Genomic DNA, 26,320 nt, shown 5'->3' on the forward strand with positions numbered 1-26,320 from the left:
TTTCCCATAAATCTAAAAGCTATGTTTGGTGCAAAGCTGATACAGAGCATCCTTCAAGTAACATCATACCAACATGGTGGTATGGTGGGGGGCAGCACTATGCTTTGGAGCTGCTTTTCTTCAGCTGGGCAGAAGCTTCTGTCCTCTGTGAAGAAGCTGAAAATAAAGAGGAGTTCACATTTTAACATCACAATGACCAGAAGCAAATATCAAAATTAGAAAAGGATCATCACAGTACTGGAATGGTCCAGCCAGAGCCCAGACCTCAACCCAATCCAAAACCTATGGAATGACCTACAATGAGCCATACACAGGAGATCACCTGCAATTTAAAGAAACATTTTTGCAAAGTAGAGTAGATAAAATTCCAAAGTGTAGATGTGGGAAGTTAATAGAGATTATTCACAAAGACTTGATGCCATAATAAAGGCAAATTGTGCTTCCACAAAGTATTAATTATGGGGGATTTTCAGACCTATGCAGTCAAGCTGTGATCGTTTTTTATTTAAAAAGTTACCAATTAATAATTATTTCTTTTGTCTCTGGATATTTATATTTAAAAAAACCTGCCATTTTATAAGGGTGTGTAAACTTTTTACATCCACTGTACATCACCAACAACAAGACACAATTGTCTTCTTTGTATCAGTGTCCAGATCATTTTTAGTAGATAAGTAATGAAATATCAGTATAATCTCACCTTCTTTAAGGAGTCTGTAGACGAGAGCATGTGCTTTGTGAGAGTCTCCTCTCTGTTGACACACACCTACATAAACCCTACAGAGAGACTGCAGGAGATCATGTCCCATAAACCCTCTCTCCACCTTGATCTTCTCCAAAATCACAGACAGAAACGTCTCTGCTAAGGACTACATGAGATGGAGGAAATTTGTAAGCTTCCAAGTGAATAAACATGTATTTAAATCATATATTTAAAACAAATATTAGGAAGTTAAGACTTGACTGTAGACTGGGTTTAGGAAAACTATTAGATATTGTATAAAATGTACAAAATTTGACATGATAAATCATATCTACTGTTCAGTTTAAGAACATCAGGACCAGTGAATTATGGATCAACTTTAAAAAATGAGAAACTCAAATCCACAGATAAAGAATAAAGTGTTTAAATCGCATGCACACTAAATAAAACAGAAGATAAGAACTGACCTCGTTTACACAAAACTCAGAAATGATGTGTTTCTCTTCATCTCTCAAAACAGGAAGTTCTCTTTGCTGTGGGCTTTGGGTCTGTATGAATATAAAATAAATTTATATCATTTGTCACACGCCCTTATCCAGAGAGACTTACAATATTTCTTCCTAGATCTTAAAAAATGACTGTTACACATTTAGGTTCATTAAGACGGTGAAGAATTTGCCTTGTCAACACTTTCTTCATTAATGTTCCAATACTTTTGGTGATAATGTACATACTAGGTTTAGCACATGCTAAGATTAAACTGTTTATCCACTAAAATTAGATCACAACATGTCACATTTAAATACGTTTATCAGCTTCCTGCTTGTTTATTTTTTATTATTATTATTTTTAATAATTGTATTATTAATTATTTGTGTTAATTTATTCCATATTCAATGCAAATACAGAACACATCAAAATGCATAGAAACTTAGTATTAGAGTTTTTACTGTTACCTTTGTTCAACTCGTTCTCCACTTTGTAAAGTTTTTCCTGTTGAGGATCAAAAACAAAAAACAGATTTAGTTTTATTAGTCACATTTCTCACTAAAAGTTCAATGATGTCTGCATTTAAAAATGGAAAGAAAGTACCTCCATTAAGCGAAAGCTTTTCTCCATGCTGCTGATTTTGTATTTCAGGCCTCGGATTTCCAGATTTTGTCTGGTGTTCACTTCTGTAAAATAATTTACAAAATAAAATGAAAAGGTGCTCAGATCACATTATCACATTATATGTTTATTTTAATAGAACTGAATCATGCAGTAATAATCAACTTGTACTTTCTTACACACCTTTAAGTGCCAGAAGCTGGTTCTCAACACTGGCATTTCTGTGGAAGGGAAAAGAAACATTTAGATAAAACATTATATAATATATTATTATATTACATATTATATAGTATCACTGCAATGATTGGAATAAATTATAAAGAGCAAAAAACATACTTGTGAGTGTTGCTGAGTAGCATAAGGCTCTTAATGGCCTGAAGCTCCTGCTGGCTTATGCTCGCCTTTTCCATTTCTGTATTAATGTTTATTTTATTCTACTTAATAATAATAATAATAATAATAATAATAATAATAATAATAATAATAATAATAATAATAATAATGTTATTAGGTTCAGCAGGTTCACAGAATAATTTACGAGTCACTGTTCTATAAACAATAAAACATTTTATTTTAATGACTGAAAATGCTACAAAAATGTCACATGATGAAGTATAATAATGCAAACACACAAAGATCCAAATACAATTTCCAAATGATGTATATATTAGTAAGGGGGATTTAACAATAAATATAAACATTTATGAATAAAAAGTTCCAAAGTGGGTTAAAAAAAAAACAACCTAATAATAAACAATAGATAAAAATATTAAATCCACAAATGTAGAATTATAACACAACTATATAATATTAGCAAACAATATTTATAAACTGTAACATATTAAGACGTCTCTGAATGACTTAAAACAGGGAGAAATGATTAAAGGAGCAGAACTGGAAGAAACAGCAGGACTGGATGCAGATGAAGGACTGGATGAAGGAGATGGACTTTGACAACCAGGCTGTAAAGACACATATTGTATATTATAATTTAAGCATAATAATAATAATGCTGATGATGATAATGACACATGAAGTGCTTTTTAAATGACATGAATCTGCATTGGTACATTTACATTAGGTTTGGCTGCTGAATTGTTGCTGAAGGATCCAGCTTCTAAATGTCCCATATAATGAAAAGAGACTTTTGATAAAATAAGTGTTAAAGTTAAATAAGTACATTAAGAAAACAATGCATACATTTTAAGTACTTTATTATTGCAATTTCCAGCAAAATATTACATCACACAGTAACAAGAGATTTATTTTCATTCACATTCACATGCAAAGAAAAAATTAATGAAATGAGAAGAAATAAAAACTGCTGAAATTTAAGAAAGAAAAAAATCCAATGTTATTTAGACTTTACAGAAAAAAGGCATTTTCTTTTCTTCTTGTTTACACTGAAATAATGCAAACAAATTCACAAATAAATTCATTAATTCGCTGCGGAGGAAAAAAATACAAACAGAAACCACATCAGGAACTTATTGAGCGCCATAACCGACCACGTGACCACTAGGCTGCTTTTCAGGCCAAGTGATGGCGCTACATGCTCTGTACAAGTCTGTGATGAAAATCTACAAATGTTTCACGGATTCTTTCATTCCGTCGTACTTCACCTTCATGGTACAGTAAACATCCTGGTACTGTTCCCACTCCTAAAACACAACCATGGAACAGAACAGCTTTAATCTTTACATCCATTCAATCAACAAGAAACTCAGCATCTCCAACTAGAAATACAACTTTTCTTCTTTTCAAGTTCATACAGCATGTGGAGGAACTCATCATGTACTGCTTAATGCAAGGAGTTTCCCACTTACTGCCATTAACCTGCTGCACTTCCTGTTAGTCTGAAGAAGCTCTTCCTCTTTCAGCTCAGCTGAGGCTACAGTAAGTCCATGTCTGATACCAGTTTGTAGATCTCTTTCTGTAGCTGAACACTGGACTCCAGCACCTGCTCGTGTTTCTTCTCAGCTTCATCCAGAAGACCTGGAAGTTTTACAAGAAAAAGCTTGTTGGTTTAATTGACGTCTACAAAGACATTTAAACACTTGATACCTGTAGTGACTCCTTGCTGTAGGTTACAGTTTCCCTCAGATGATTGTACTGGTACTTCAGGACACTGTGAGTCTCTCACTCCTGCTCACACTCCTAAAACACTGCTATGAGGAAGAGGATCACGGATTCAGTCATTAATGTTCACATCCACAATGAGACTCTTCATTCGGCTGTACAATCATTTACACCAGGATTAAGTTTCTCACCTTGGTGTTGATCACACACTCTCTGTGTGTCTCACTGAGCCGTTCCTCCAACTCCATCACTCTGTCCTCCAGGTTGGACCTCTCGCTGTCCACCGGTACACGGGACAGCAGACTGCAGTTCACTGGAAGTATTTAATGTTTTTTCTGATGAACACAGAACAAATCAGCAGCCTCTGTGGTGATATTTCACTTATTGTTCTCTATAAAAATAAATGTGTAGTAGACTTATCACAATGTGTTCTCACATTCATAAAAATACACCCAAAAAGTGTAAAATAATCACACAGATAGATAAAGTAACATCACACAAAGATTTGAGTGAAAAAAATAAATATAAAAGTCTTCTTCTTTCAGCTGCTACCGTTAGGGGGCGCCACAACGTCATATTTTTCTACACTACCCTGATTTACATTTCTGTCTCGTGAAAAAAAAAGAATTATATAATATATAAGAAATTCATATCGAAATAAATTAACTTTTCATAAATTTAGGAGAAACCCACCACTTTAATGAGATTACAATAAAGAAAGGGAAGAGGAGGAATCAGGACAGGAAGTGACATCAGCTTCTATTATCAAGGCATTTAAGAGAAGCACCCATTTTGATCAGGTAACTACATTTTTAAACACAGATATGAGTATAAACATGACAAATCAACAGTTTTGTATGAGTTGAAACAGGACATGTAAATGTAACAGGGTAAATTATACACCTGTAACATCTATAGGTTTAAAACGAGGAAAAGGGTTGTTACGTCACAGGCGATGTGGGCGTGGCTAAATAACGCTGATGTGAAGCGCAATCCAGAGATTCATCGTGTTTCATCTGTAAGTTTCTCCATCAAACTATTTTCTATTCAACATGTTTCTATTATTTATACTGTCATTTTCTTATAGGAAAGATTTTTTTATACTTTTGAAGACTTTTGCGGAAGTATTTCTTCCCGTGATGCATTGCGGGATGCATAAATTAACCAGTTAAAATATATATATATATAAAATATAATAAAATTAATTGAGTGAACTTTTTCCTCTACAATGATCGTGTCAATTGTAAAGATCTCTTGGTATAAATACAGTATGTATGGAGTTCATCTGCTGGAAGTTCATGTTTAATGCTGCATGTTTTATAGGATTTATGAGCTGAATAAATGTTTTTATATTGGTTTAGTTTTAAAAACACTTTTGTCGAGACATTACAGACTCAATCATAGACAGTATTCCACAATCTCACACCATGGCTGTATAATAATTGCATGTGCACATTTAGTACTTATAATTCATTGTTGATATATTTGTCTAGAATACATTCAGAGAAAAATGTGGTACTTGAAGACGGTAAATATTTGGCAGTTAATTACGCATTTCACTTTAAGCAGCTATTTGTGGAGAGGGACATGTTTATTTATTTAAATTCCTACATGCAATGCCCCCCTAACCCTAACCCTAACTGTAACTCTACCTCCCCACCAGGTGTGGTGCCACTGTGCACTGCATATTACTGCATACCCCATATTTGCACCCCTGGTCAGACACTGTGAATGACACACATGTGGTACATGCACACAGCTCCAGCCTGCTCTCTCTGCTGCTTTGCATGACTCTGTGTTGTTGCATTTCAAAACAAATGTATCATTAACAGTAGGAAAGGCTTTTTGCTGGTTAAGAATCGGACACATGTGAAACTCACATACTGGTGCTGTATTTAATAAATCGGTTTGTAAAGCAAATAAACCAGATTGTGGTGTGTGTGTGTGTGTGTGTGTGTGTGTGTGTGTGTGTGTGTTTGATTTTCAGCTCTCGAACAGACATGGATCGCTCTCCTTATGCCCCTGACAGCCCCACGGAGCCCACAGCGCCTTCTACAGCACCATGCACAACACCCTGCACCACCACCACGTCTTGCACCATGGAGGTCTCTGAAGCCCAGGTTTTCTGTAATGATGACCTCCCAGAGCTGGAGTGTGCCGTGTGTTTCAGTCAGTTCAACAACGTCTTCAACACACCCAAAGTGCTGCAATGTGGCCACACCTTCTGCCTGGAGTGCCTCGCACGCATCAACATAAAATCCTCTCAGCCCGACAGCCTGCAGTGCCCTCTGTGCAGAGCGTACACCCCTGTGCCCACCCTGGGCCTCCCTAAACTGGCGACAGACATCGTGGTGCTGTCCTGCCTCCCCGAGGCCATGCAGCGTGTCTACAGCATCCACTTCAACCGCAACAGAGGCAAGCTGCAGTTGAAGGGCATCCCCAGCTCTGTCCCACCTTCCCCGAACCGTCAGCACCGCAGCCTGGACCTCGGGGAGCAAGTCAACACTGAGCTGGAACAGGATCCACCCAGCAGTGTCTGCTCCCGCTTCATCCTGATCATGATGGTAGCATTCTTTATCATCGTTTCCTTCCTCATTCTCTCAGCTTTTATCTTACACAATTTAAAGCAGAGTTAGGCTTAAATGCACACTATTCACCTTGACTGTTGATTTGTGTAAAGCTGCTTTGAGACAATGTCTGTTGTGAAAAGCGCTATAGAAATAAACTTGACTTGACATGTTGGTGTTAAGATGTTTCTCACACAGTTTCACACACACACATTACTTTGTCTGTTCAGTGTCTATAGAATATTTATGATGTTAGTCTGTAAGGTAAACAGGGAGTCTAATCCGGGCTCACACATCTCCAGCTAGCATATCCTCTTGTCTAAACAGGAAACAAGTTTCGTTCAGCCTTTTCTCTTCCCTGTGTGTATATATACGTTCTGCTGCCTGCAATAAACCAGAAGAGGAAGCATTTGCTGTGTGCCATGTGATTCTTCCCTGGATTCAGAAAGGCACCACGGGCATAGCAGGTCATATGGAAAACCTCTCCAAGAATTAAGTTTCGTTTGGGCATGATAAAAATCTAACAGTTTTGGTGTCAGAAGCGAGACTTTCTGGCAATATCCAAAGGGAAATCACGCATCAAGGTAAGTTTTAGGATACTTCCTTGTTTGTGGGGATTGTCCCGTATGCCAGCCAATAGGGCTGCATATGTGTTCGTGTCTTGGTTATGCATTAATTGTTGAATTAATGATAATTTCCTTTGGAGGGATGATTTTGTCACGACATTGGTTTCCTCACCTTAGATGTAAGATGCAAGATTAGAAGACGTTTTTTACGGTCTGTCTAGTACAGGCGATATTGTCTGAAGTATCCAAAAGAATCCACGATAATTTTTATATGCCCGAAAAAATAGATTTATGAAAATTAATGCGAAAAGGAACTAAAGAAAAACGGACATTTTAAAAAGACTGTAACATTTTTCAAAAGACTTCAATCTTGTTTTGGCTTTATAGTCGATTTTTTTCTCCTAACTTACAAAATTTGTGATCCAATTGGAGAGACTGGATTACTCTTTTGTTTGAAGACTACGATCCCCCTGGTGCCTTGCGCAGCTGTATTGTCTAAGTGTTATGTGTTGTGTGTATTGTCTGTGTATTAAGTGTTGTGTGTCTGTTCTTTGTTCTGTGTAAAGATTGGATGTATAGGAATTGTGCCGGTTATTGAACTAATCCTTATTTAGATCATTTGGCATTATGGAGTGAAATTGTATTACATCTAGATACTTTTTCCTAGAGATTTAGATGCTGCTAGATGTTTCTGCTATGCTCCAGGTTAAGTTAACCCGTTATGCTCTGCACTGCAACAGGAAGTGGTGCATTCCAGCCTCAGCACAAAACTCAAGGAGGAGGTCCTAGAAAAAAGGGGAAGTTCTATTAGGGAATGGATAGATTTCCAATTTCATGTCCTGTAACTCACCTTTTGCCTGTAGTGACACCGACTGGTACTAATTTTTATCATAGCTTTACAATAATTCCAAACTCGCCTTTAAACCTTTTAGGAAGAGATATGATGCATAAAATGAGAATGGAAATTCTGTTTTTTGAAACCAATGTCTCACTGTCTTTTTCCTCTGTCCTTATGCTCTTAACTGAGCCACAGAGGTCCTGCCTGATGAACCAAATTTAGGTGAAGTTAACCCTAAATTATGGGCCTCTCACAAAGATGAGGCAGGTTTAATCCAGGTAAAGCCGTATCATGCACTCATGAAAACACACCGTCCGATTTTTGTTAAACAATATCCATTGTCGAAAGAGAAGAATGTTGGCATTGCTCCAGTTATTGACAATTTATTGTCACAAGATGTTTTGAACGAGACACATTCACCTTATAACACACCGATTAATCCTGTCTTGAAGGCAGATAAGAAATGCTGGAGGTTAACACAAGATTTACGTGAGATTAATAAATTAGTTATTCCGTTAGCTCCTTTGGTGCCCGATGTAGCTACCATTGTTAACTCTATACCAGAGACTCACAGATTTTTTACTGTGATTGATCTTTGTTCTGCTTTTTTCAGTGTCCCTTTGGTCTCAGAGACGCAGCCGCTTTTCACATTTACCTAAAGGGGACGTCAATTCACCTGGACACGTCTTCCTCAGGGTTTTGTTGACTCGTCAGCCGAATTATGCTAACCCTTTTCACCTATATGTGCACGAACGTGGTGGTACGGCTGCGGGGATCCTAGCCCAGGAACACGGTGACAGATATCGCCCTGTTGCGTATCTTTCCAAATCTTTAGACAACATAGCACAAGGGTTGCCCTCGTGCTTGCGTGCAGTGGCTGCTGCGGCTCTGATGGTCCGGGATGCTGAGAAAACGGTGCTGTCACATCCTTTGATACTGTACACCTCACATCAGGTAACAGCTATTTTACACAACATATGACAGCACAACGTAGATCTGGTTATGAGACCACGCTCTTGGCTACGGAAAACGTAACAATTGAGCCTCTTCTCAGCCGCATTCAGCTGTAGTAGCTCTGCGTGATCTGCTACACGATATTGACTTAGATGGTTTGACGACACACATGATTTCCTTAAACACATTGAAAAGAGACCTCTTGTAGGCCCGATCTTTTAGATACGGCCCTGGAAGAGGTGGATTGTCTATATGTAGATGTTCATGTTTAAAACCTTCTGATGATGTGTATTTATGTGGATATGCGGTTGTAAGATTACCTGATGTAATAGTTGAAGCTAAATCATTACCATACACATCAGCACAAGCTGCAGAGTTGGTCGCACTTACAAGAGCATGTCAGTAGTCTGAAGGTAAAGTAGTGACTATATACACTGATTCTAAGTCTGCTTATGGTGTTGTGCATGATTTTGCCACATGGAAGCAAAAAGACTTTAAAACAGCTGATGGAAAGCCCATAGCACATTTTAATCTTATAGGCGACTTCTTAAAAGCTGTTTAACCTGCCAAAGTGGCCATAGTTACAAATATACCACCTGTAGGAAATTTGAGATACATGTTGGTTATAGTTGACAGATTCAGTAAGTGGCCAGAAGCATTTGCATGTGAGACAGAGAATGCTAAAACGGTTGTCAAAATATTAACAAAAGAGATCATCTCTAGGTTTGGTATTCCTAGTGTGAATAAAAGTTATAACGGTACACCTTTTGCTTTAAAGGTAACACAACTTTTGGCTAAAAGCTTAGCAAGTGACTGTTATTTTAATAATCCCTATCACCCACAGTCAGCTGGAGTGGTAGAGAGAACAAACAGAACCATTAAGAAACGTGTTACTAAAGCCTGCATTGAAACAGGCCGAAATTGGACTATTGTTCTCCCGGTAGTACTCACAGAAATGAGAATGACCCCATCTTCAACAAAACTAACCCTTTAAAGGTTTTATGTTTTAACCTTTCCCGACCCCATGGGTCAGCGGATGCACTGGCACTTCTTCTTTAGGTAATTCTATCAGTGCTGATGTCTCACTAACTCTTCCTCTGCCCACAGATAAGCCAACACACCCTTTTGTGCCTAATCAGCAGGTCCTGATAAGAAGTCTGAAGCCTACCAAGGTCTGTGAGCCGAAGTATCTGGGCCCAGTGACTGTTCTAGCTGTAACCAGAACTGGAGTTCTGACTGATCATCAGCCACAGTGGATACACGCAAGCAGGATCAAAACAGCACCCACTTAATCTATGCACTAATTGGTCTGTTGGCCTAAGAAGCCTACCTAAGTGAGTATTCAGGGCTGAAACAGTTGAGAGCCCACAGAAAGATCCTTTCTTTATAGTAGAAAGGGGGCCACCTCCGGGGTGAAGATCTGACTCACTTGACTGTTTAGTTTAGCTCACCCTGATACCTGCTCTAGGTCTAAATTCTATAACAATATGTGCATAGTTGTAACTAGACTCCGAATTTTTCATTATTCTCTTTAAATACATTATTCAGTAAGAAGAAACTGTTCTGTATACCTTATAATACTGCTAATAGACATATTGGAATTATACTTTGTATGTTGCAATGTTTGATGACGATGGTAAGAGTGGTGATGATGAAGGATTATATGCATGTAGGGAATTAAATGGAATCTGAATGTTTTGTTCGTCTTTATCTTTTCATTTGCAGTTTATGTCACCGGTTCTGTTCCCGGGATGAACATCCTATGTTTTGGTGTGTGATGCTGAATCATAAATGATTTAAAGTGGCCATTGTTAGTGTTAAGATGATTCTCACACTATCTCACACACATTTCTTTGTCTGTTCAGTGTCTATAGAATATTTACGATGTTAGTATGTAAGGTAAACAGAGTCTTATCTGGGCTCACACATCTCCGGCTAGTATATCCTCTTGTCTAAACAGGAAACAACTTTAGGTCAGCTTTCTCTCCAATGTGTGTATATATACGTTCTGCTGCCTGCAATAAACCGAAGAAGACCATTTGCTGTGTGCGGTGTGATTCTTCCCTGAATTCAGAAAGGCACTACGGGCATCGCAGATCGTATAGAAACCTCTCCAAGAATTAAGTTTCGTTTGGGCATGATAAATATCTAACATTCACCCTTGTTCACTTTTTGAATATAATAAATAAAAATAAATAAACAGACATTTTGTTTTATTTAAATGTTTACTTTTTGTGTAAATAATAAAAATGGACATGAATAAAAAACTTTTCAGAGCCTGGAACATCAACTAAAATAATATAATAATATGAAAAAAAAAAAACAGGCCAAGGTTTTCACTTGTATGTTCCTTTCTTTAATAATGAAGTAATTTCTGTAGCACTCAGCGATTCTCCTCTGTCTTGAGCTTCAGACATTTTGCCTCAGTGTGCTCTAGTAGTCTAGTAGTGTTTTTAGTCATTTTTATTATTTAAAAAAACCATAAGACCATTTTGCAGGAGACTCGCGAATGATTTAATTCTTCCAAAACCCACACAATCGAGTATTTCAACGACCGCAACCGTATTCACTAATCAAATCTTACAAATCCAGCAGTGCCATCATGCAGCATTACACACGGGGGTCACCACAGCATTTATATGTTTACAGTAATTACACTGATCATTAACACTGTGGCAAAATCACAGCATGAATTAGTGGCATCACCACCCGAGATACAATTTGAAGATGAAAATGTAACATGTGAACACGTTTCTTCATGCCAGTTTTGTCATAAACATCATTATAGTTAGGACTGAAAATGAGGACATAAAGAGAGTAACGACTGTGTGAGAGCGTAATGGCTGCATTTCCAGACTTATTGAAGGAAAATATGTAGTTCTATCTATCTATCTATCTATCTATCTATCTATCTATCTATCTATCTATCTATCTATCTATCTATCTATCTATCTATTTACGGTATATATACATTATTTTGCCAAAACTTTGCGGACACCTGGTCATAAGTACGGTATGTGCTTTTTGAGCATCACATTCTACATTTAGTCCCAATTTGTGCTGATATTTGCCTCCACTCTTCTGGGAAGATGTTTTACTAGATTTTGGAGTCTGCTTGTGGACATTTCATCATCAGAACAAGAGTGTTAGTAAAGTCAGTGTTAGTGTTAAGATGGTTTTTACACTGTTTCACACACATTCCTTTGTCTGCTCAGTGTCTATAGAATATTTACGATGTTAGTCTTTAAGGTAAACAGGGAGTCCTTATCTGGACTCACACATCGCCAGCTAGTATATCCTCTTGTCTAAACAGGAAACAACTAGGTCAGGTTTCTTTTCTTTGTATGTGTATATAAACGTTCTGCCGCCTGCAATAAACTGAAGAGGAAGCATTTGCTGTGTGCGGTGTGATTCTTCCCTGATCAGAAAGGCCTACGGGTATCGCAGATCGTATGGAAAACCTCTCCAAGAATTAAGTTTCGTTTGGGCATGATAAAAATCTAACAGTCAGGTAGTGATGTAGGTGAGGTGAGGAGGCCTGGGGTTTTTCTTTCCTCTCAGTTTAACAGCAGTTACTGAAGCACACAGAGGAACAACTCAGTCATACAATAGGACACATTTCACTACCACATTTATACCTGTTTTTACATCTTTATTATTTTCTACAGTGTCCATTCACTGTATAAATGTAGATCAAAATACAGAAAAGGACATGAAAAGCGAAATACAATTATTTACCAACATTAGCTAGGCTAACTAGACAGCTAGCTATTCTTGCTTCTATAGTTTTCTTCCTCAGTCTAACTACCAGATTTTTAGTGAACCATAAGTAAACTTTATTTTATTTATTTATTTATTTGACTTTTAGTCAAAAAGTAGACATTTCTAATAAACCAACAAACACAAAAGCAGCGCTAGCAAACCAGGCTAATGATGATGTCTCCTACACTATTAGCCGAAAGGTCCATTTCTGCTCACTGCAACATTTATGGAAATATTATCACTCTTTATTATCATTCTTTATTTATTTTAGACAAATGTATCCACTTTTTCCGGCAAGTCTGTGATCTTTATGCTAATGATCAGGAGTAAACACAAAATGAGGAACATCTTTTCCCCTCTTCACTCCGGTACCGATGGTCCTGATCACCTTTCCGCCTGTTTGGGGATTTTATGGGTGATTTGTTTCTAAATAATAATTATAATAATAATAATAATAATAATAAATGATAAACTCTGTGTTTTAAAGAAAATAAAATCCATAAAGCTCGGAAACTCACCGTTCCAGGGGTCGTACAAATCGCTTCATCCCAGCAGAGGGTCTTCATCCTCCACCTGGAACACGCCGTCTCTCGGAGCTACAGGAGGAAAATCCAAGTGATGCTGAGGAAAGAAAAGTCCAAACAAATAATATCAAATATATAATATAAAATATTTCATATAATAAAAATCAAAAGTGATCTTTTCAGAGTTGAATCCCAGTGGAAACGCGACTGATCCGAAGCTGCTGCTTTTTAGCTGATACACACTGTGTGGTCAAAAGTATTTGGACACTTGTCTTTTCCAGCCAGATGTGGTTCATAAATTCACCTAAAATGCACTTAAATGCTCCATCCAGCAAATAAACATGCAAACTGTTAAAACACTTCATATAAACAGAATGTAGAATCACTGAAAGCATTTTAAATGGGATTTAAATACCCGCTACAGAGGGAAGCAGGAGCTTTTCTGTAGCTATTATTGCTTTTATGTTCATGGCACTGGACCAAATATCAGTTTATTTTATCTTTCCATAATGAGCTGGAATAAAACATAAATGCTGTGGTGACCCCCGTGTGTAATGCTGCATGATGGCACTGCTGGAGGATTACACCAATGGAAGATTAAGGAGAGAAAGAGTCTCCAGGGACCATGATGATTTCTTGGCCCATGATGATGACTGGATAATAAGCTGATTTAGATTCCTACAGCTCCTGGATCTATGTGCTGAATTGGGTCCAGTATTACAGAGGGCAACACGCCAGAACCATGCCGTCCCCGTCCAAATACAGGTCCTCACCACTCTGGGGTTAATGACAACAGGTTGTTTCTAGTGGGAAATGGTGTGTGGTGTTTTGCACAATGTGGCACTGAGGACCAGTTTCCCTCTCCCTCCTGACCTCCCCCACCCTCAGCATTATGACCCCGAGCCACAGCCCCCTGCCCCACAAGAGGGATATAAACAAGATGCAAGAATCCATGAGGAGGTCATACGGTGTTTAAAAGAAAGACAAAAATCATGGTTTAACTTCATCTTTTAAAAATTGTGCAATTTTACTTTTGTCACATTTTCCCAAAAGTTTATCATGTGGATTTTAATTATTTAGTTTAAAAGCATCCTCCAGTTGAGAAACACTGATTTAGAATCAGGATTTAAATGATGTCGAACACTTCAATAAACAAGTGATTTCATATTTTAGATTTTTATTGATTTTATTAATTATTATTGGACATGGAGAGGTTTAGCTTTCAGTTCCTGTCCTTGATGTCCAGACTCACTTGCCTTTTTTTTTACTGGAATGGGTGATAGTCTTCTGATCCAGTCCGGCAAAAGAGCAGATATAGAACTGTGAGACTGCAGTGCAGACCACACCGCACTGTGAATCCTCAAATCAACACCGTGAAGACTCGATGAGAATACCATTGAGTCTGTTCCGATTGTGTGACATTTGCGACAAAGGATAGGACGACAATTCCAATCACGATGTTTCGCTGGTTCAGTTGTCCATAGAACATAGCCACAGAAGGTGATGGTGTAGTACGTTACAAAGGTGCTTTGCATGACGAAGTCCGTGAAGAGAAAACTGTGAGTGCTCGGAGCACCCAGCGAGCTGGCAGGAACTCGAAACGATTGGACAAGGGTAATAGCCCTACGCACATGAAAGATACGGGTGATCAGCTGAAGTCCTGCAGGAAGATCATAGACAGAGTTCTGGATGGAATCTAGCCACATTCCATTTGGGGAGAACATGTCAGCGTGGTGCAGAATGTCCATCACCGGTCTGAACGGGTCCGCATCATTTTTCCAAACGAATTCGTCCTTTTTTGGTGGAAACCTGAACCATTTACGGGGTAAATTATGGCACTGTTTACCTAAAGGACAGGTGGGCTGCTCCAGGCACCACAGGCAGTGCTTTTGAAGAACAAGTAAATAACAAGCATTGCAGGGAGCTCTAAAGGTGTCAAAGTCGAAGCGATACCCCTCAGCACATGCTTTGATGTGCGCACACGTGTGTTGATGCAGACGCATACCTTGCAAAGGCCACCTTTGTTCACCAGCTGCCATGTTCCTGCACACAGCATAAAATACACACAACAACAACATGATTTATATACGATATAATCAAAGGATCAGAATTAAAGCATAGAAAGGGTTTAGTGCTTTTAGTTATAAGGAAACGTTTGTTACAGTCATTTTTTTCTCATTGACTAGGGCCATAATCCCTCCATCCAAATCCACATAGATGTTTTGATCCATATCTGTGGAGATGTTTTCTGTAGAAGACTCTTCACCTGTAATTTTATACACTGGGAGCTGTACGTATTGTCTAAACAATGACAAGGAATTCCACAACAGATAAAACATGCCACGGCTGCAAGGATTATTAAAATTGTAGTCCCAGTCTGACCCTATTCTACTCTATTTATTAGTATATTATGTTAATTATACTTGGAGTAAACAGGTTACATGAGTTTGATTAAAATATGGGATAAATAGGTTAAATTAAGCTACTTCATTGTATCTAATAGATTCTATACTAATTATTAGGTACATTTGTTGGATTAATATAAAAAGTTAAACTATAAAAGCTAATCTTAGCTAGCCGGCTAGTTACCCATGCTAATGTCGCTAAATAATGACTTTGTACTTTTCGAGTCTTCTACTAAATAATCTACAATATTCTGCCATAATTATTTAGACGACTTACCAGGTACCTGTATGAAGAAATGTTCAATAGAAGAGGATTTGTAATGTTTTTTTAGTTGCTGCTAATCGCTGCTGCTTCTTGCTGCTGTTTGTTTGTTTGGTGGTTGTCAATTTTAGTGTCTCTTTACTTACACTTGTTAAATTCACAAATGAGAAACAAAAGCACGCTTTGAATTATATAGACGTGTCACACTGTGACATCACACCTAGATGCCCCGCCCTCTGCCTGTGACATCATCATGGCACTCACTTTATTTCTCTCTCTCTCTTTCTTTTTATCTCTCTCTCTCACACACACACACACACACACACACACACACACACACACACACACACTGCGCATGTACAGATTACAGAGGGAAGATTACGCACAATCCGGAAGTTGACCCGAGGGACTATATGAATGTTGTAGAATCATAAATGACCAGATGAAGCTGACTGAGGTGAACCCCTGAAACTAACCCAGGAACAGAGTAGGAACATTCTGACCACCCACGGGGGTAAATCCTGAATCCCCCAAAACATTTTTTTTTAAAATCGCACTCTCTATTATATGTATTATCTATTATATGAAAAATATATGTATGTATACCTAAAATAATTGTTTAAGTAAAATAAACACAACGCAAAACTGCATTTAGAAACAGTTGAGTTCCCCCCTCTCCTTCCTCACAGTGGTTTGACCCACTGCCTGCTTTCCCAGTTCATCTCACCTTCTCTACACACACGAGTCAGGTGTGTGTCTGCAACTCAATTAATGTTCAACTCCATTAACTAAAGGATTTTATTCACTTTAAATAAAGCGATTCTCTTTAATGTAGTTGATGCAGACTCATTCATAAATTAGTTGTGGCAAAAATGCTGATTTCGGATGTAATTTTCCATGAATCTGCTCTATTAGAGATTAAAATATCACTTATCTAGTGAACGTTAGCTTGTTTACAATAGCTTGTAGCATAGTGCACTGACACTAACACACCAAAGCCGTTTCACATGCAGTGTTTTATTTGGGACGACTTGGTATAATGTTAACATTAACACACAATTAGCATATTGTTTATCTGTGCATTTACTAAATGATCACTGTGCTACATCTGAACTGACCCACTGTATTTTTATAATCAGTTTCTATTCTGTTCTTAAATGTCTTCATTTGTAAATAAAATGTTAAACCCTTTTTTTAATTCCTTGTTTTTATTGTTGTGATTATTTTTTTTTATGATAGTTTTACTTTATTTATGTAAAGAGCTTTGAATTACCATTGTAACTGATGCAGTCTCCATGCTACAATGATAATGATAGAAACAAAGTTTTTCACTGTGGGGACACTGTGTCTTTATACTGTAAGTACAATTTGACTGTATTATTTGTGTCCCCCTTCAAAAATTGCTTATGAGAAATTTTATATTCATTGTCCCCCCTACTGTTAAATTAAAATTTACGCCCATGGCCGTACCCCTACATGCACTGTGTTTTCTTCATGTAAACAATAAATCACGCCTCAAAAAAGGTTAAAAACCACTGCCTTATGGGTAATAACACACACACACACACACACACACACACACACACACACACTCTTGTGACCTACACCGACTATTCAGTTGATTAAATCAGAACACTGATACACACATGAGCACACTGTATTAAACTGTGCTTTTCAGTAGACTACAGTGGACAAAATGAACAAAGCACTAAAGCTGCAAGAAAATACCTCAACTTCAGTTTCTGTCAAATTCCTTTTCTTTAAGGACATCAAACATCACTGACTTTACTAAAGTGGATTTCAAGAAAAAAAATACCATCATTGAATGCTCTCTGTGATGAAGAGACATTAGACATGATTGAAATTCAAAATCTTTATTTATTTAATAGTGTTTATTGTGTCTCGCTGTAGTAAGTGTTCAGACTCTCTGTTTCTCTTGTCGTCTTCTTTTTTTTCTATTTCTCCTTTTCTTTTGAATGTTTTCTTGTCTCAGCTGAGCAACAATTTCCTCCCATCGCTCTCGGACTCTCATATAATGATCTGTTTTATTCTCTGAAGTCTTCTTTTCTTCCTCACAGAGATTCTGGGTATCCTGGAGCCCCCTGTTGATCTGAAGCTGTAAGTTGTTCCTCTCCTCTATGTCAAGTTTAGTTTTCTCTCTTCGTCCTCTTGTTTTCTTTAAAATCCAACGTGGGCTCAAACTGATCAACACATTCCTCCAGTCGCTCTCTGTCCCTGATCAAATGATCTCTCTCCTGCTCTGCACTATTTTTTACTTTCTCACAGTGATTCTGAGTATCCTGGAGCTCCATGGTGGTCTGTTCTAAGTGACCTCAAGCTGAGCAACATGTTCCTCCACTTTCTTTTTCTTTCTCGTCCAGCTCTCTCTCACATTCTATGGTTTTCTCCAGTTCCTCATGGATTTTCAGGAAGACTGGAGCTCCATGGTGGTCTGATCCAAAGTGAGCTCAAGCTTAATAACATGTTCCTCCACTTTCTTTTGTTCTCTCGTCCAGCTCTCTCTCTCACCTTCTACAGTTTTTTCCAGTTCCTTATTGATTTTCAAGGAAGACTGGAGCTCCATGGTGGTCTGTTCCAAAATAAACTCAAGCTGAGCAACACGTTCCTCCAGTTGTTTTTGTTCTCTCGCCCAGCTCTGGCTTCTCTCAGTTATGTCCTGTTCCTGCTGCTTTCGCTCAGAAGCCAAAGTAGCCTCCAGCTTTTGCACCGTCTGTAGCAGAATGGCTTTCTCTTCTCTCTCTTCTGTTATCTTCTCTATCATTCGAGAAGAAAATGCATCCAAGTCTTTCTCTACTTTCTCCATGTGTTCCAGCTTCTCCTTCATTTCAGCAATCTGCTTAGTTTTCTTCTTTCTTCTGCTTTGAAAAATCTCTCTCAACCTTCTGAAGAGCTCCATGTTTATGCCTCTTTACTCACAAGCAAAAACCTCGGAAATGAGAGAAACAGAGAGCGTTCCCAATTATAGAGGTTGCCTTACTGTGACGTCACAGAGAGATGCCCCGCCCTTCGTCTGTGACGTAACCCGGTCTCTCTTAACCTGACACTATGCGCATTTGCACATTAAAGAGGTAAAGAGCGGATAAAATGTCATGTCTTCACAGCTTTTCTGTTGTTTCTGAGAGAAGAGTGATATTACAGTCATAAATAAGATAAAAACGGCTGTAAACTGTGTATAAAGCGAGTGAATCCGAGTTGAGAACCGGAAGTTGACCGGAGTGACTCCATGAATGTTGCAGAATCATAAATGACCAGTAGGTGGCAGTGTGATGTGTATTAGAGCTCACTGTCACAGCAGGTAATTAGAAGTAGTGGAGCTCTAATGACGTCATTAATAGCGAGGACAAGACACACAGCAGTTTGGGATTCTTTTATTGACTTTATTGATTAATTGATTTGGAGTATGATTGTGTTTCTGATCAAAGTAAGTTCATGTGTATGGAGTAAAAACAACCTGTACATTTCTCACTTCCAGACAGTATTATGAGATGTTCATCTGCTGGAAGTTCATGTTTAATGCTGCATGTTTTATAGGATTTATGAGCTGGAATAAATGTCCAAAAACCTCAATTCAACACTGAGTGATTTTTGTAGTTTGGTAGATATTAGATCTTTTGATGTATTATTATTTTTTAAATATCTGTGTTTTAAATACACATTTATAAATATCAAGGCTTTTACTGGGTAATAAATTAAAAACATAAAGTCATAATTTACTTTAGTGAAATTGAAAAACATCAAAATACAACAAAAAATAAATAAAATGACTATCAATATGTTTAAAACTAGAATAAATCTGGTTCAGACAGTTAAATACAGTGCAGTATTACAGCCTTATTTTAAATTAATTTTATAAACACAGTTTGCCATTATAATATTAATAATAATAATAATAATAATAATAATAATAATAATAATAATAATAATAATAATAATATATTATATTATATTATATAATAATACTTTATTGCAATAGGGTGCTTTAGTACCTAAAGGTCTACATTTAAACATACTTTTATATTCTAAAATTATACATTTTATGATTATTATATGAAGATTTCCACATTTATATGATTTATCCTACAGATTAATCACTATAAAGAAAATAGAAACATACACAAGAATGTTATTAACAACTTGTACACTGTACTGCACGATCCATGTGGAATATAATGTGCATATAATATTGAATATTGTGAATGTAAACAAACATTCAGCAGTAGTTGAAAAAAATCAGGTCAGTCTCTGAGCATAAGCACTGAATCACTTGGAATTTACTCGCTCAATAATAAAAACTCTTTGCTATAGTTGTGAGGTGACTGATACACAAAGCCATGGAGCAGTTGGACACTGGGGAGACAATCAGATGAATGAAAGTAGAAAATGTGATAAAACCCTAAAGTTTATTGTGAGATTTGAGTCGTGATCGTTCAGATGCACAGTGTAGCAGCAATGACACAAACTTCACTTCACAACAAGAGCAAAAATACATGAATGAAAAATGAATGAACTTAAAATTCATCAAATGGAAAAAAATCCAATGTTATTTAAACTTTGGAGAAAAATCTCTCAACCTTCTGAAGAGCTCCATGTTTATGCCTCTTTACTCACAAGCAAAAACCTCGGAAATGAGAGAAACAGAGAGTTCCCAATTATAGAGGTTGCCTTACTGTGACGTCACAGAGAGATGCCCCGCCCTTCGTCTGTGACGTAACCCGGTCTCTCTTAACCTGACACTATGCGCATGTGCACATTAAAGAGGTAAAGAGCGGATAAAATATCATGTCTTCACAGCTTTTCTGTTGTTTCTGAGAGAATAGTGATATTACAGTCATAAATAAGATAAAAACGGCTGTAAACTGTGTATAAAGCGAGTGAATCCGAGTTGAGAACCGGAAGTTGACCGGAGTGACTCTATGAATGTTGCAGAATCATAAATGACCAGTAGGTGGCAGTGTGATGTGTATTAGAGCTCACTGTCACAGCAGGTAATTAGAAGTAGTGGAGCTCTAATGACGTCATTAATAGCGAGGACAAGACACACAGCAGTTTGGGATTCTTTTATTGACTTTATTGATTAATTGATTTGGAGTATGATTGTGTTTCTGATCAAAGTAAGTTCATGTGTATGGAGTAAAAACAACCTGTACATTTCTCACTTCCAGACAGTATTATGAGATGTTCATCTGCTGGAAGTTCATGTTTAATGCTGCATGTTTTATAGGATTTATGAGCTGGAATAAATGTCCAAAAACCTCAATTCAACACTGAGTGATTTTTGTAGTTTGGTAGATATTAGATCTTTTGATGTATTATTCTTTTTTAAATATCTGTGTTTTAAATACACATTTATAAATATCAAGGCTTTTACTGGGTAATAAATTAAAAACATAAAGTCATAATTTACTTAAGTGAAATTGAAAAACATCAAAATACAACAAAAAATAAATAAAAATGACTATCAATATGTTTAAAACTAGAATAAATCTGGTTCAGACAGTTAAATACAGTGCAGTATTACAGCCTTATTTTAAATTAATTTTATAAACACAGTTTGTCATTATAATATTAATAATAATAATAATAATAATAATAATAATAATAATAATAATGATATATTATAATTTATAATAATACTTTATTGCAATAGGGTGCTTTAGTACCTAAAGGTCTACATTTAAACATACTTTTATATTCTAAAATTATACATTTTATGATTATTATATGAAGATTTCCACATTTATATGATTTATCCTACAGATTAATCACTATAAAGAAAATAGAAACATACACAAGAATGTTATTAACAACTTGTACACTGTACTGCACGATCCATGTGGAATATAATGTGCATATAATAATGAATATTGTGAATGTAAACAAACATTCAGCAGTAGTTGAAAAAAATCAGGTCAGTCTCTGAGCATAAGCACTGAATCACTTGGAATTTACTCGCTCAATAATAAAAACTCTTTGCTATAGTTGTGAGGTGACTGATACACAAAGCCATGGAGCAGTTGGACACTGGGGAGACAATCAGATGAATGAAAGTAGAAAATGTGATAAAACCCTAAAGTTTATTGTGAGATTTGAGTCGTGATCGTTCAGATGCACAGTGTAGCAGCAATGACACAAACTTCACTTCACAACAAGAGCAAAAATACATGAATGAAAAATGAATGAAGTTAAAATTCATCAAATGGAAAAAAATCCAATGTTATTTAAACTTTGGAGAAAAAAATCTTATATTCTGTTATTCAATTCTCTCATACTGACCACTGGATGTTCTACACGGCACCTCATGGTAAAGACTCTCTGATGACAGGAGACTCCACCATGATGCCGAGGCGATAAGAAGATCAGTAACATCCTGACACTGAGTTACAGTACAGTGGTCAGGGTCTCGTAACTCAGACCCCATGTCCAAATAGACATAACAATTGTGGCTCAATACTCAAATTAGTTTTAGCTGTTCACTAATCATTTACCAATAAGTTACAAAAACTTTAAATAATACATAACAAACCAAATGAAGACATCTTCCAGTCACGAATGAGAAGGAGAAAATCAGCTTTATTGCAGTCACTTCAGACCCGTCCCATGGAGCTCTCGGGAGAGAATCATCCTGACAGCAATGACACCCGCCAGCTTTCACATGCGAGTGCGAATTTGATATAAACAATCCTTATTTTTTATATCTCACACCTAGTAAAATGTACATATTGTGTCTAATATCTCCTCCCTCACAATTTACGTACATCATTGATTTTATGGGGCTTTGCATATCCCACCTTTTGCTCACGAGTTTTCTGGTAAGTTTCTACCTATTCTTAGTAAAATTCCACCCATATCCAGGAGGCCTCGTTCACCTCCATACGAATCTAATTTACATGTACAAAAAATATCTCTTGATGGAGACCTTGTCTTAAAAAACATCCCCTGATCGTGCACTTTTCTAAAAATCTCGTCTGGGTTTTTTTTCCTATGTCTGCAAATCATCCTTTGTTTTGTTTTGTGTAGACTTTGTATATGTTTTTTACTAGTTTTACAAACCAGGGCTTTTTTTTTGTTTTAACACATCAGCACTTTTCTCCAAATGCTTTTCCTAATTTTCATAGCTCTCGTCTTTTACTTAGTTTTACTTAAAATCTTCTTAAAATATATTTCTTATGCCATAATACTTCTTTATATAACATTTCCTGTCTTACTCTCATCCTGCCTGCATCTTAAGCTCATGCTCTCTCATGCTTACTTCCTGTGTGTTTTGGACAGTGTACCTCTTATACAAATTCTTGCAACTATTCTCCTACGTTCTTTATTATCTGACGATGTGTTGTGCCTATTAACCTATTACTCTTCTCCTTTTTATATTTATATATATTTTTATATGATTTTTTTCACCTACGTTTCTACTTGTGTTTTGAAAATATGTGCATATGCTGTTTGAGTATAGTTAAGGCAAGTTGCCTGCATGCTGTTTGCTTATTTTACTATTTTTATTTTACATTATATTTTCCTATCTTTTCCTTCCGGCCGACACACTTTGCCTGGTGTACGTGGTCACCACTTTTTACCGTCAATGGCATATATCTGTTTTCTGGAGTGACTATTGGTCCTCATATGCGTCTCTATTTTCCACCTCGAATATCTCTTCCAGTTCATACTCATGACACCTCTACATTTTTCCCCTTATTTTCCTAAAACTGCACAAACCTGAGAAATGAGAAACAAAGACACATTCTGACTTATAGACATCTCTACTGTGATGTCACACAAACACGCCCCGAGCTCCTCCTGTGACGTCACCCAGCCCCCCCCGTCTCTCGCTCTCTCTCAGATTACATTTTATTACGCACAAATAGAGCATTTCTCACACAGATAATGTGATGATACAAATAAATATGATGTTCTTTATGTGTAAGTTTGTCTCTGATGAAAAAGCCGGTGGCGACTGCAGCAAGAACAAACTCCCCGAGACGGCATAAGGAAGAAACCTTTAGAGGAACCAGAGGGAACCCATCCTCATCTGGGTTTCACTGAATGTCCATTTATTACAGCTAAATGATGTTGAGGTGAAGTGATGATCAGATACAAACTGTAGTCCTGAGTCAGTGTAGCAGACTGTTAACATAAACTACAGTCCAAATCCCAACCCTCAAAACTCCTGTTCTTACTCTGTTTTGTTTCTGCATGGACTATTTCAGCCTGGTGGTCGTAAGTTTTTGGACACTTTGTTTTTGGTGTTTTTTTCCTACGAGGACATTGTATTTGACCTGATAGTAGTAGTGCACATGTTTGATCTAAAATAATGAAAGTGATGAGACGGAACTCTTTGTACAAATAATCACACACACACACACACACACACACACACACACACACACACACACACACACACACACAGTGTATATGAATATATAGGTGCTCTAATAAAGTGTTTGTAATACATGAACACAATTAGTATCATTGTACACACAGTAACATGGTCATTTTTTAAACATATGCACAGAGTCATTAAAGACTCCTAATATAAATAATACAAAATTACTGTAACATATAAATATTGAAAATGGCCCTGAATCCTGTATGTACTGTAGATGTTTTGTTTGAAGTGTTGTGATCATGAAGATGAAATCCTGCAGGTTATTTGGGTTTGTACTGAGTGATAGTTGTTTCATAAACACCTTCTTATAAAATCCAACTCAAATGTTAAATAAAAATTCACTCTAAATTTGTAATCAGCGGCGTCTCACCATCACATTCCACTACGGGAGCGCAGGAGGAGGAGATGCCCGACTGCATGGAATACAGGAGAACATCAAATCCCTACCATTAGATAACTGCAGAACACAGTGTAAATAACGACATATTTTCCTTCAATAAATCTGGAAATGCAGCCATTACGCTCTCACACAGTCGTTACTCTCTTTATGTTCTCATTTTCAGTCCTAACTATAATGATGTTCATGACAAAACTGGCATGAAGAAACGTGTTCACATGTCACATTTTCATCTTCAAATTGTATCACTGGTGATGATGCCACTAATTCATGCTGATTTTGCCAAGGTGTTAATGATCAGTGTAATTACTGTAAACATATAAATGCTGTGGTGACCCCCGTGTTTAATGCTGCATGATGGCACTGCTGGAGGATTACGCCAATGGAAGATTAAGGAGAGAAAGAGTCTCCAGGGACCATGATGATTTCTCGGCCCATGATGATGACTGAATAATAAGTTGATTTAGATTCCTACAGCTGTGCTCCTGGATCTATGTGATCTATGCAGCTGCAGGAAGTGATGACTGGCTTCTTGGTGACTTTAACAACATGTAGAAATTGTAAACATTGTCCTGATGTAGTCTATAATATGACAGGTGACAGAGGCTTCACCCCTCAGACGCTCCTCACCTCCAGAAATGCAGATGTGGAGCTCTGGATGTCTCAGGTGGAAGACTTCTATACCACCCGGAAAAAGTGTGTAAGATTATCAGGGTGTGTGGTGTTTTGCACAATGTGGCACTGAGGACCAGTTTCCCTCTCCCTCCTGACCTCCCTCCCCCTCAGCATTATGACCCCGAGCCACAGCCCCCTGCCCCACAAGAGCGATATAAACTAAGTGGAAGAATCCATGAGGAGGTCATACAGCGTTTGTAAGGAAGACAAAAATAATGGTTGTTAATAGTGTTTATTGTGACTCTTTGTAGTAAAAGATTAAAATCAAGATTTAAAAAGATTAAAATCAAGATTTAAAAAAAGATTTGACAAGACAGAAATAAAAAATGATCAAAAGACGAGACGATCTACAAGATACAATAGCTTTACACTCAGCTTTATACTATTGACTATAAGTGTAAAACTATCATAAATAGCCATAAGAGAAACAGAAAGAGGAAAAGGCATGTTCAGACTCTCTGTTTCTCTTGTCGTCTTCTTTTTCTATTTCTCCTTTTCTTTTGAATGTTTTCTTGTCTCAGCTGAGCAACAATTTCCTCCCATCGCTCTCGGACTCTCATATAATGATCTGTTTTATTCTCTGAAGTCTTCTTTTCTTCCTCACAGAGATTCTGGGTATCCTGGAGCCCCCTGTTGGTCTGAAGCTGTAAGTTGTTCCTCTCCTCTATGTCAAGTTTAGTTTTCTCTCTTTCATCCTCCTGTTTTTCTTTAAAATCCAACGTGGGCTCAAACTGAGCAACACGTTCCTCCAGTCGCTCTTTCTCTCTGATCAAATGATCTCTCTCCTGCTCTGCACTATTTTTATTTTCTCACAGTGATTCTGAGTATCCTGGAGCTCCATGGTGGTCTGTTCCAAAGTGAGCTTAAGCTGAGCAACATGTTCCTCCAGTCGTTTTGTTCTCTCCTCCAGCTCTCTCTCTCACATTTTACAGTTTTCTCCAGTTCCTCATGGATTTTCAGGAAGACTGGAGCTCCATGGTGGTCTGTTCCAAAGTGACCTCAAGCTGAGCAACATGTTTCTCCACTTTCGTTTGTTCTCTTGTCCAGCTCTCTCTCACATTTTACAGTTTTCTCCAG

At 37.3% G+C, this 26,320-nt stretch overlaps 3 protein-coding genes, 2 long non-coding RNA genes and 1 pseudogene across 6 annotated transcripts in view; 3 read left to right on the forward strand and 3 right to left on the reverse strand.

Annotated features, from left to right (window-relative positions):
• LOC124384578 (zinc finger protein 850-like) overlaps window positions 1-26,320 on the reverse strand; it is a 1,373,244-nt gene that overhangs the window by 786,338 nt on the left and 560,586 nt on the right. The window lies entirely within an intron of this gene.
• Window positions 1-26,320, forward strand: part of LOC124384668 — a 920,651-nt pseudogene that overhangs the window by 776,536 nt on the left and 117,795 nt on the right.
• Window positions 1-26,320, forward strand: part of LOC124384657 (leucine-rich repeat flightless-interacting protein 1-like) — a 794,289-nt gene that overhangs the window by 98,175 nt on the left and 669,794 nt on the right. The gene's annotated exons all lie outside the window — the stretch shown is intronic.
• LOC124384778 lies at window positions 1,204-1,843 on the reverse strand. The gene is made up of 3 exons (XR_006925594.1): window positions 1,796-1,843; window positions 1,660-1,696; window positions 1,204-1,251 (listed from the first exon to the last, which is right to left on the reverse strand). It is a non-coding gene; the product is annotated as an uncharacterized LOC124384778 (long non-coding RNA).
• Window positions 3,209-4,800, reverse strand: LOC124384700. Of its 2 annotated transcripts, none has more exons than XR_006925494.1 (5): window positions 4,586-4,800; window positions 4,084-4,283; window positions 3,878-3,981; window positions 3,640-3,793; window positions 3,209-3,474 (listed from the first exon to the last, which is right to left on the reverse strand). It is a non-coding gene; the product is annotated as an uncharacterized LOC124384700 (long non-coding RNA). The 2 variants fall into 2 exon arrangements; XR_006925495.1 differs by having other exon boundaries at window positions 3,640-3,808.
• On the forward strand, window positions 4,677-6,564 carry LOC124384628 (RING finger protein 225-like). The gene is made up of 3 exons (XM_046847639.1): window positions 4,677-4,692; window positions 4,811-4,910; window positions 5,880-6,564. The coding sequence occupies exon 3, from the start codon at window positions 5,893-5,895 to the stop codon at window positions 6,526-6,528; it is 636 nt and encodes a 211-aa protein (XP_046703595.1). The 5' UTR covers window positions 4,677-4,692; window positions 4,811-4,910; window positions 5,880-5,892; the 3' UTR covers window positions 6,529-6,564.

Source organism: Silurus meridionalis, chromosome 4 (assembly GCF_014805685.1).
Source record: "Silurus meridionalis isolate SWU-2019-XX chromosome 4, ASM1480568v1, whole genome shotgun sequence".
NCBI classification, from domain to species: domain Eukaryota; kingdom Metazoa; phylum Chordata; class Actinopteri; order Siluriformes; family Siluridae; genus Silurus; species Silurus meridionalis.